At 35.4% G+C, this 10962-nt stretch overlaps 1 protein-coding gene across 1 annotated transcript; it reads left to right on the top strand.

Moving 5' to 3' along the window:
• The first annotated feature begins 3979 nt into the window (after window positions 1-3979).
• On the top strand, window positions 3980-8782 carry LOC122668189 (metal transporter Nramp5-like). Its single transcript, XM_043864783.1, has 13 exons — window positions 3980-4141; window positions 4258-4336; window positions 4416-4456; window positions 4562-4640; window positions 4739-4843; window positions 4981-5090; window positions 6922-7103; window positions 7205-7274; window positions 7360-7533; window positions 7626-7730; window positions 7817-7948; window positions 8034-8129; window positions 8250-8782. Exons 1-13 carry the CDS (start codon window positions 3980-3982, stop codon window positions 8586-8588), a joined length of 1674 nt encoding a protein of 557 aa, XP_043720718.1. The 3' UTR covers window positions 8589-8782.
• The last annotated feature ends 2180 nt before the right edge of the window (window positions 8783-10962 follow it).

Below are 10962 nucleotides of genomic sequence, written 5' to 3'. Positions count from 1 at the left end.
TAGTTTGATGTATCTTAGTGTATTTTCTCTTTGGAGATTTTAGCCAATGGACCTTTAGTTCCATTTCTCTAAACTTGTTTCGTAATGGCATTGAAACCATACATGAGCTTATTTATATCGTCCTCATTAATTCTTAGACGTCGTTTTGAGAAATTTCATGTGATCTTAGGGAGTTTGAAGAAGTAAAACCATGAAATTCATCTTAAGTTCGTATTCTAAGTTGCTTTCTAATAATGGAATCATCTTGGAACCATTAAAGTTCTTCTCCTTTTTTTACTGAGTCTAGAACTGTTTAGGAACCGGTACCATCCCGTCCCGTTAATAATTGGGACTGGGACTTAGGTTTGGTCCTGTTTACTAAATGGGACGGTACTGGGATTGGCACCTTTGATACCGGTACTAGTGTGGATCCGTCTCGAATATCGGGAACCGTCCCAATTGACACCCTTAGCAGTACATAAGTAATTAGTTCATGTGATATAAGACCCCACATACATCTCAATGCCCAAATTTTAGTGCAAAGTAAGCAAGGTAAGTTGTTCAAGCTATGCTTCAAAGTTTTAGTAAAATTACTAAACTGTCATCAAATGGAGATGAATATAAAATACAAAATGACATATTTTGTAATTTTAGCTACTTCCTTTATTCATTTTAAGCGAAAATTGTACCATTGAGATATATGTGGGGTCCTCTATCACAAGGACTAATCTATTTACTGCCATGTGGCAAATAGTGAAACGTTACTTCAATAGCCATAATGATGGAGAAGAAAACCCATTTACTAATTATACTTTTTCAGAAGTGAAATTTTATTTTTTTAGCTAAAGGGTCATTTGTATTGATCAAAATAATAATAATAATAATAATAATAATAATAAAAATAAAAATAAAAGAAAGAAGAAGAAGAAGAGATACACATAAAACTGGCAAGGATTCAGACACAACTACAAAAAATCAAGGATAATTCCCCACCTACGGCAATGCCTACAACAGGAAACTAAAAACACTAAAAAGCCAAGGTCACAGAATTAAACACACGAAACCTCGGTCTACATTGAACATCCATAACAAGATTATCTTGAAATGAGGAAGGGAAAGACACCATCAATTTCATTAAAAAAAAAAAAAAAAAAAACACCATCAATTGAATTATTATTATTATTATTAACTGAGATGTTTACATAATACTATATGACCATCTAATCTAACCGAAGCTTGGTCAGCAAATTATTTTCAAATAATAAATTGTGATCTCCAACCGTCCACTTGTCAATGTTGATCACGTGTTTCTCTTAAGCTCTGTGTGTGGGCCACGTGCTTCTTTCAAGCCGCACACGAGTTTTCTCTAATTGCATGTGGACGCCACATGAGTAACTCCATTATAAGTTTACTCGTTGACTCATTTTATTTTAATCTCTCCATTTATACATGCGAGAGAGTGACACGTTACGATATGGTTACCCATATATACTAATACATAAGCCATTATCAAAATAAACAAAATAATTAATCAAGTATTACCTTTGTTTAATCCACCTCCAGCTATTAATCTTTTTTTAACAGTGGAGATATCTATAAAAATGGGTTTTGTAAATTAATGGTCATGGAAGTAGACATAATGACGTCAGCTAATAACTACCTTTTCCAAATCATTTTTTAATTGTAATTAATAGAAATAATAAACATTGTTTGATGCAAATTAATATAAAATTCCAATCCACTTAATCCAAATGTAGAGCTCTATCAATGACGATGCAAAACTTTAGTTTTTGTGCCATGGGACCCTAATTGGAGTTGAAGCCACAATCATGTCAATTTGCCAAGTTTCTTCTCCAAGGGTAATTAGGGTAAATTACACGTCACCTCCTAATTTTCAAACGAAACTCAGATCACCTTTCGATTTTTGCAAAAACTCAAATCACCCCCTTGTTTAGACCCCAATATGATAAATTAGTCCCTACAATTAGTTTTATGATGTTAAGTGATGATGTCAGTCAGTTAAATAAATTAAAATCCCTAAACTACCCTTGACCAATGTTGAAGATGAAGGAAGGGTAGTATTATAAATTTCATTCTAATGTTTTAATACAAGGGTAAAATAGTCCTTTCACACCAATAACTAACAACAGACTAACAACACCGTTACTGTAGAGGGGGCGAGTTTTTGTGCACAGCTTTTTATATACACTGTCGGTGCTTCAGTGTTTTGTCGCTTCATTAGTAGGGAGAAGAAATGGTATCATACACACCCTTTCTTTGTCCCCATTCGATAAAGTGAAGGCTGTGAGAGACAATGGATGCCACCTATCAGTTCAACCAATGGCGAGTAGACACGTCATTTCGTGAGGAAGGAGAGAAAGATAGAAAGAGGGGGGTATTATAGCGATGGCTACATCCCAGACATGAAACATTCTCCCTTAAATATTATTAAAAAACAATATAAAAGCTTATTTTTTTTCTTTTAAACATCACTATCCTTAGTGACATTTATCTTTACATGATTTATAATAGTGCTATTTACGTGGTAGGTCATGGAGTGCTAGCCTGGGTATCACCACGCATAGTAATGTTACTGTTTTTCCTTCATGTCTAGATTATCTTCATAGTTGCCACCATTGGTGGAAACTAGTCCTCTTCACCGTGAGTGAAGGGAAACTCAAACCCATTACCAACAATTGCCTAGCTCAATTGGTGAGCCGTGGTACACTTCATGTTCTTGCTCACCAGGAGGTCTCGAGTTCGAGTCGCCTGACTGATACCTTATCCCCTCCTAGTTCGATTCCCCCCCCCCCCCCCTATACAAAATATATATGTAACTCCCTATTCCCAAAAAAAAACTCAAACCCATTAAATACTTTTGAAATTGATGAGAAAGTACACATGACTTAAATGAACGAGAAGTTAGACTTTTATTCAGGTTTGAGAGTATCTAGGGGAATCTGGACTTAATTTCTAGGGCTACAAACGAGGGTTCCACTATTGAACCGAATCTGATCACTCCCTTCGAACTTAATTACTCTTCTGCAACCTCTCTATTTGTTGTTTGGTTCCTTAGAAAACAAAAGATAAATCTAAAGATAATTAACCAAAGCTTGGCTACTTTGGGCTTCTCAACAGCATACATTTTTTTTTTTTGGGAGTATTTACAACAAGTTTTACTAGACTGACAAAACGGAGATGGTGTGACGGTTTAAAAGAGTGTATTTAGTGCATGAGAATCTTATCATTTTAGGGTTTGGTGAGGGTCATAATATACGTAGCCTTTCCCCTCCTTCACAAAAAAAACTATTTTTTAATTCGAACCCACAATCACAAAATCACGATGGAGCAACCCAGACAATACCTCACGAGGAATTAACCCACACCCACGTACAACATAATCTGGTAGCCTAATGGAAACTTTGATGTCACAATCCAACCACTTGGTACCCAACATCATATTTATGTATAGAGAAATCTTTAGGGACGTCCCAAAGCTTTGTGATGTGTTTCACATAACAATATCATATTCTCTGGTCTTTTTTTTTTTTTTTTTGGGGTGTGGGGGAAGGGGGTAGAAATAATAATATTATTTATCTCTTATTCTTAAGCCATTGTGGACATTAAGAAAACAAATATATATCAATAATGCGTACCAAATAGAGATTAATTACCTATATTAAAGTACTAATATGATATCAATAAAGTATCATACAAGGTACATACCAGTTAAACCTATCCGAGGTAAAGAGGTAGTGAGAGATTGATAATTATGATTCTTAGATGCCAGGTGGGTGTTTCTTTCATCGTCGAATCATGTATAGAGTGTTGTTTATAATAATTTTTGTTTTCTCTTAATGGCAATATCGAAGGTAAAGTTCAAGTCAATTTATTTATCTATAAATAGAGTCGGGAAATCCCAAAAAAGAGTACAATGAGAGGGAGAGAGAGTGAGAAAAAGCAAAAAGATCTATCCCAGAGAAAAGAGCGAAAGATAGACATGGACCAGCAGCAAGGGATCATTAAGGAGGGTCCATCATCGGAAAGAGAAAGCAACCGTATAACCCATGTGGAGGAGGAAACGACCCCACAATCTTCATTGCCTACTAATGATCACAACAAGCATTTCCATGAACAACTTGATGATCCTTCTTCTTACAAGGTAAGGTCTCTCTCTACGTACCCTTAAACACCCTTTCTTCTCTTTCCTTTTGTTCCCTATTTTCAGGCAACATTTCTTAATAAATTAAACTGTATCTTACTTACTTTGATGAATAGCAACCTGGCTGGAGAAAGTTTCTTGCCTTTGTTGGTCCTGGTTTCCTTGTTTCCTTGGCTTATCTCGACCCGGGCAATTGTACGTAATCTCTCTCTCTCTCGTATTTGCTCTTCCTAATTATGTAATTAATTAGATTTGTTATCATACTTAATTGCAGTGGAAACTGATCTTCAAGCTGGAGCTAATCATAGATATGAGGTAATTAATCTTCTACAAAATCACAAGTTTTTAGCTCTAAATGCAATAAAGAAACTTTACTTTACTTTACTAACAATTCTCTCTTTTAATTTTAAACACTATCAGCTATTATGGGTAATCCTTATTGGGTTGGTGTTTGCTCTAATAATCCAATCCCTTGCTGCCAATCTTGGTGTAGCAACTGGTATGATCTCTCAGTCCGTCTCCACTTACTAGTTACTCTTATTAATTAATTAATTAATCTTGTTATCCCTTCTCTTAAATGGGTATTAATGAATGCAGGTAAACATTTGGCAGAGCTATGTAAGCTAGAATATCCAAAGTTTGTGAAATATTGTCTTTGGTTATTAGCAGAGATTGCTGTTATTGCTGCTGATATTCCTGAAGGTTTTCTTTCTCTTCTCTTCTCTTCTCTTCTCCTCTTCTTTATTATCTAAAAACTCATAGAAATTTTTGTACAAGAGATAGAAGAAGACTAATTAATTAATTAAAGTGGGTTTAATTACTTCATTTTATGGTTACAGTAATTGGAACAGCCTTTGCACTCAACATATTACTCCACATTCCAGTATGGACTGGAGTTCTCTTAACTGGTTTAAGCACTCTCCTCCTACTTGGTCTACAGAGATATGGGGTAATTTTATTATTATTTCTTAATTACTCTTTTACCTTTTTATTATAAGGTGACCTTGTCTGAACTTCCATGTTTTTATTATTAATTAAAAATAAAATTATATTCCCATTTGCTGTTTGTTTATTCATATAAATCCACTTAGACCATTACCAGCTACCATGTTTTTAGATGATATAACAAGCATTAGTGATGAGTGATACCCATTTAATGGGTTAGTTATTGGTATTTTATCTATTTTTAATGAATAGGAATTATTAATATTTCTTCTTTTCTTTTCTTTTTTTATTAATTTTGGTATAATAAAAAATCCCACTCAATTCAGAACCTCCCCCGATCCAACCCTCTACATGATATTGGATTCTGTATGCTAATGTGCATGGGGAGGAATCTACACGCCACACTATGGTAGTGCAGAGAATGGTATCATGCATCCACATGGAGTCAGCAAGAGAGAGAGAGAGTTAGTGTGAACCCCACATCTCATTATGTGAGAGAGAGACACTCAAATGCACTTCTTTTTACTATAGTCTTGGGCAGGGTTTCCTACAAGTGGAGTGCAAGAAGGAATCTACATGCGCGCTACACCAATAAGGGGTTAGAAAATATATGGAGGCCACATGGTCAGGAGAAAGAATGTCAATGTTGACCCCACTATTTATTATATGAGAAACTGTACAAGGGTAGTGTAGCAATCTTTTTCGCATTCTTATTAATCACTACCTCTAGTCCTCTATAAAGGATAGAATTTCAACATTATTGGTACTCGCTTCAACCTAATGCATTTAAAACAAAGTTGTTTTTGTCTACTGCATAAGAGTCTAGTTGGAGTACAAATTATGTGGAAATAATGTCCACATCATACTTGATTCTTGGTCAAATTTTGGATTTCTGATGATTTAAAGTGAAATGTTTAATAGATGGTTGGTCGATCATGTAATTAATATTGCTTATGGTTAAAATTAATGCTTCGTGCATTAATTTGAAATTAAACTTAGTACACTTGAATTGGATCGGAGAAGGGTGTTTACACAATAAAGGGAGAGAGTCAACAAAAAATTCACGTGTTCACAAGTCCAATCATAAGGTCACATCATGATAAATGAAAAAAATCTTTTAAAATTATTTCTTTTAGAAAAATATAATGCATTAACTTTGGTTTTACGGCTTAAGTGAACTTGAGTAAAGTGGATCAGTAAAAAAGAGTTTATGCTACGGAGCATTGGTGGAAGTTTTTGTTAGTAAGTAAATGAAAAGAAATATACAATTTTTTTATTTTCTAAAGGTAAAATAGATTTTTAGCTACCATCTATGTACATAGTTAAATAATTAAAAATAGGTTTTTGTTTGTAGAAGGAAAACCTATGCCTATAGTCGCTAGCAATCTACTTTGAACCTTGAAACCTAGCTATGTTTTCAACTGTTAGATATATGGGAGAAAGAATGCTAACCGGTGTTGTGTGTGGGCGTGTTCTTGCGCCAGACACACCCCCTAGAAAGGTCCAGGGATGCAGCGGTCTGTTCGCCCAAGACTGAGTCTTTCCCCTTTTTTTTAAATTTATTTTCTACACATGGCAATAAAAGCTCAAATGCACATCTTTCATATTAAAAGGTTCCAAAACCATAAGGAAGAATTTATTTTCTAGCCTATTTATTTGCTTGATACATGGATTTTGATTAGTAGAAAATTAAAATTCATTAAACCCAAATAGTTAAAAGAATACCTTTTTCAAACTTGATCAAATCTTATTTGGTGTGCGTGAATGCTGTTTAAGACATCGAACAACTGTTTACACTTTTTTATACCTTATTTCCATTGTCATTAATTTGCTAGGTTCGGAAGCTGGAAATGTTGATTGCAATACTTGTATTTGTGATGGCTGCCTGTTATTTTGGAGAATTGAGTTATGTACAACCACCTACTTCAAAGGTTTTAGAGGGAATGTTCATTCCAAAGCTTAATGGCCAAGGAGCTATTGCTGATTCCATTGCACTATTGGGAGCCCTTGTGATGCCGTAAGAATATTCCCATTGTTCATCATATTCATTCTCTTTCTTTAAATTTAATGTTTTGTGGTAAACTACATATATATTTCCTTTCATGCTGAGCTGAGCAGGCACAATCTCTTTCTCCACTCTGCTCTAGTACTATCAAGGAAGATACCTCCATCTGTTCGCGGCATCAATGTAAATTCTTGTGTGCATTGTGTGATTGTTGTTTGCGATTTCCATTCTTTTCTACATGATGTATAATGGTTCCTCGAATTTACAGGATGCATGTCGATTCTTCTTGATAGAGAGCGGGTTTGCATTATTTGTGGCATTTCTTATCAATGTTGCAGTGGTTTCAGTATCAGGAACTGTCTGTTTTGCAAACAATCTATCCCAAGAGAATCTTGATCAATGCAATAATCTCACACTTAACTCTGCTTCTTTCCTTCTTAAGGTCAGAGATCATAGAGATGTGACATAAGAGTGTTAATCATGTACTTAATAAAACATCATTTTTTAACAAATTTTTCACTTAATTATTTGCAGAATGTGTTGGGGAAATCAAGTTCCACAATTTATGCCATTGCATTACTAGCTTCTGGACAGAGTTCCACCATTACAGGTACTTATGCTGGACAATTTGTCATGCAGGTAATGAACTATAATTATTATTGTCATTTCTTACTCAATTAGTCATGTCCATAATCTGAATTAGAATGAACTTTTGAACCAATTAGGGGTTCTTGGACATTAAGATGAAGAAATGGATGAGGAACTTGATGACGCGAACGATTGCAATTACACCTAGCTTAATTGTTTCCATCATTGGTGGCTCTGCCGGGGCAGGCCGACTAATCATCATTTCTTCGGTTCGTAATTAAGCTCCCTTATTATTTTTCTTAAAGTTAAGTTACTTATCTAATTTCTTTAATCGATTTGCGACGGTTTTTCCAGATGATACTATCATTTGAGCTTCCATTTGCTCTCATTCCTCTGCTCAAGTTCAGTAGCAGCACCAGCAAGATGGGGCCACACAAGAACTCTATCTATGTGAGTTATGCCTCTTTTTAAGTTTTTTTGGGTGTTTCCAACTAGTTTCAGCTCAAACTTGTCTCTCTACACAAACATCTAATCTAAGTAACCATTTGTATGTTTTGGTTATGCTTGCAGATTATAGTGATCTCTTGGATTTTGGGATTGGGCATCATTGGCATTAACATCTACTACTTGACTACAGCCTTTGGGCAATGGCTTGTCCATAACAATCTACCAAAAGTTGCTACTGTATTTATTGGGATTATTGTGTTCCCTCTCATGGCCATATATGTTTTAGCCCTTTTCTACTTAACATTCAGGAAAGATAAAGCAGTGACATTCATAGATGTAGCCAAGCTAGATAATAATCTTCAAATCCAAATGGAGAAAGGATTCAATGGTACTGATGGTGTCTTTGGGTTCAATAATGTTGTTTTGAGGGAGGACCTTGCAGATATTCCACTACCAGAGTGAATAATAATGAGGAAGTTAAGCTATGAACTTTGGGGTGGAAAGGATCCTTAATTCTCCTGAAGAACCACTTATATAGAATTGGAACAAAGATTGCCATCATCCTCTATTTGTGGAATCAAAGTTTCTTTTTAAAAGGGTTGTACCAAAAATGTAATTAAGGTTTTGTTGTACTAAACTTAAGCAAATTTTCATTTTCAAATATTAGGTTTTTGATACTATGACCTAAGGCATTAATAATGAAATTCTCATCCTTGATTTGTGTTGAAAAATGAAGAGTCACTAAAAGAAAGACAAATTTTTCATCCTCCCAAAGATTACAATACAATTTTCCTTTTTAAGAAAGATACCACAGATTCCCCTGATTGAGGCTAAATCCAATACAAGCTACAAAAATGGATCAGACAAGGTGTTATACGCTCACATGCACCTTTTCTCCACACTTTTGGGTAGTCTCATATATTTTTTAAGGGAAAGCATTCTTTGTGAAGGAGCGTAGAAGCCACGCACATACAGTAGCCAATGAGAGCGTGCAATCGCATCTTAGGGGCGGAACTTCCGCCTTTTCTTGGTACTTATTATTTCTTCTTCTTGTCACTATATATTGTGCTTTTTTTTCCCCTTATTTTATTTTATTTTTTGGTTTATTAGTTAATTAATTATATCCTGATTAGATAATTTGATGCATTTTACATTCTAATATTGTTTTACTTTTCTCTTGCATGTAGTCTTTGCCTTTGTACTCCTTTCTCTTGTCTCATTTTCGTTTAGAGGAATTGAAAAGGGGTTGGTCTTATAGTGGATTTGGTTTATTCTCATTCTAGTATATGTAATGGATTAGGTTCTAAAGTAAGCTTTTCATCTTTTATATCCCATTTGTAAAATTAACTTTTTCATGATTAATTGTTTAGTTTCATCTTTCATATTTTAGAAATTGTGGGCATGTTAACATGATTAGGATATTTTTAATAAGATTACTTATGTGTTGTTTCTTTTAGTTGGCTAAATCTACTAATATTTGTTGGGAATGAACTGATTATACACTACAACCTTATCAATTGGTAATTGGTTTAATCATATTGTCAAGTTAACAACTAATATTTGTACTGTTGTTTAGCTAAACTGATTATTAATCCTACTGTTTCCTCCTCACCTTCTTAGGTTGCTGACCAAATGTTTTGGTACAAAGAAATCTCATTAACAAAACAAGCAAGAAGCTTACAAAGAGAGCCCAAGATATTTAAAAATATGAAAAACAATCATCAACCTGCCTTCTTAATAAGTAATCAAGCAGGACAAGAAAGCATCTACAATTGAGATGATGTTCTTAATAAGATAACTAGTCTGCCATTCAAAAAGATTCTCAGTTCGACAAGGAATCGGATTAAAATCCTTTTTAATTCCTTGATTGCCGAGTGTGGTGCAGTTCGGGGTTGAGAGGTCGACACCTGGCAGGCGCGACATCCAACAGTCCAAGGTCGATTGAGTCATTTTTTTTTTTTCTTCTCAAGCTTGGCACCGATGGTTATCGTGTTGTCAGGCGTCAAGCTCTCAACCCCAAACTGCACCACACTGCACTTTTAGGGAATTGGAGAGGATTTTTTTTTTCCAAAGAAATCTCCTCCAAGGGAATAGATGCTTCGTATTTGCCAGAGCGAATAGTAATTCTAGTTGCTGATATCTTTAGAATGGTCCAAATTGGTCATGTGTCAAATTTCAAAGTCTAATTCAATTAAATACCTTCATGTGTATTAGCATGCATCCCATGGAGAGAATACAACACAATGCCACAAGGGTTACAACAGAGGGGGAAAAGGGGTACTGAGAGTGCACAGGACGCCAAAACAAGGGGGTTGTTCCAAGAGTTGCAAAAAGCACGGTCATTGGAGCCAAACGCGTAAACATTTGGACTGATTGCCAGGTTTTAGTAGGTTGGATGGAGCACAAAAATCAGCAATGGCCATGGAAACTCTTTAAAATTATTTTTGTGGAAGTTTGTATAATTAAGAAAGATAGCAAGTATGTTAACTAACACATAACTTGGCTAATCATGCGAGGTCAAAATACCTTGCGTAGTGTATTATGGGAAACGCCTCTTGGCCGTGGTGGTGGCTGCTAGTGCAGTACAGTGCTGGCTTAAGTCCAGGGAGAGCCCCCCCCCCCCCACATCAGATGTTTACATTCTGTAATGCGCCCCCCCCCCCCCAACCCTAACACACACACACACACAAACACCCCCTACCGCCCTTCCTTGTGCTCGGACACCAACCCCTAGTGGCATATGGCCCTCGATAGGAGATGACCCAAAAAGAAAAAATTGTTCACAATCAAAGAAGTACAATGGGAATCCTTCCATGTGAAATCTGCATGGCACAGA

Source organism: Telopea speciosissima, chromosome 7, assembly GCF_018873765.1.
Source record: "Telopea speciosissima isolate NSW1024214 ecotype Mountain lineage chromosome 7, Tspe_v1, whole genome shotgun sequence".
Taxonomy (NCBI): Eukaryota; Viridiplantae; Streptophyta; class Magnoliopsida; order Proteales; family Proteaceae; genus Telopea; species Telopea speciosissima.
The sequence above is the reverse complement of the archived record's forward strand: the minus strand, read 5'-3'. Positions and strand labels throughout refer to the sequence as shown.

What these genes read in the sequence shown, in the direction of transcription:
- LOC122668189 (XM_043864783.1), top strand. Translation starts at nt 3,980, where the DNA reads ATGGACCAGCAGCAAGGGATCATTAAGGAGGGTCCATCATCGGAAAGA. An exon ending in GAGCTAATCATAGATATGAG is followed by an intron (nt 4,457 to 4,561) that starts GTAATTAATCTT and finishes AAACACTATCAG; the next exon opens with CTATTATGGGTAATCCTTAT. An exon ending in CTGGACAATTTGTCATGCAG is followed by an intron (nt 7,731 to 7,816) that starts GTAATGAACTAT and finishes TGAACCAATTAG; the next exon opens with GGGTTCTTGGACATTAAGAT.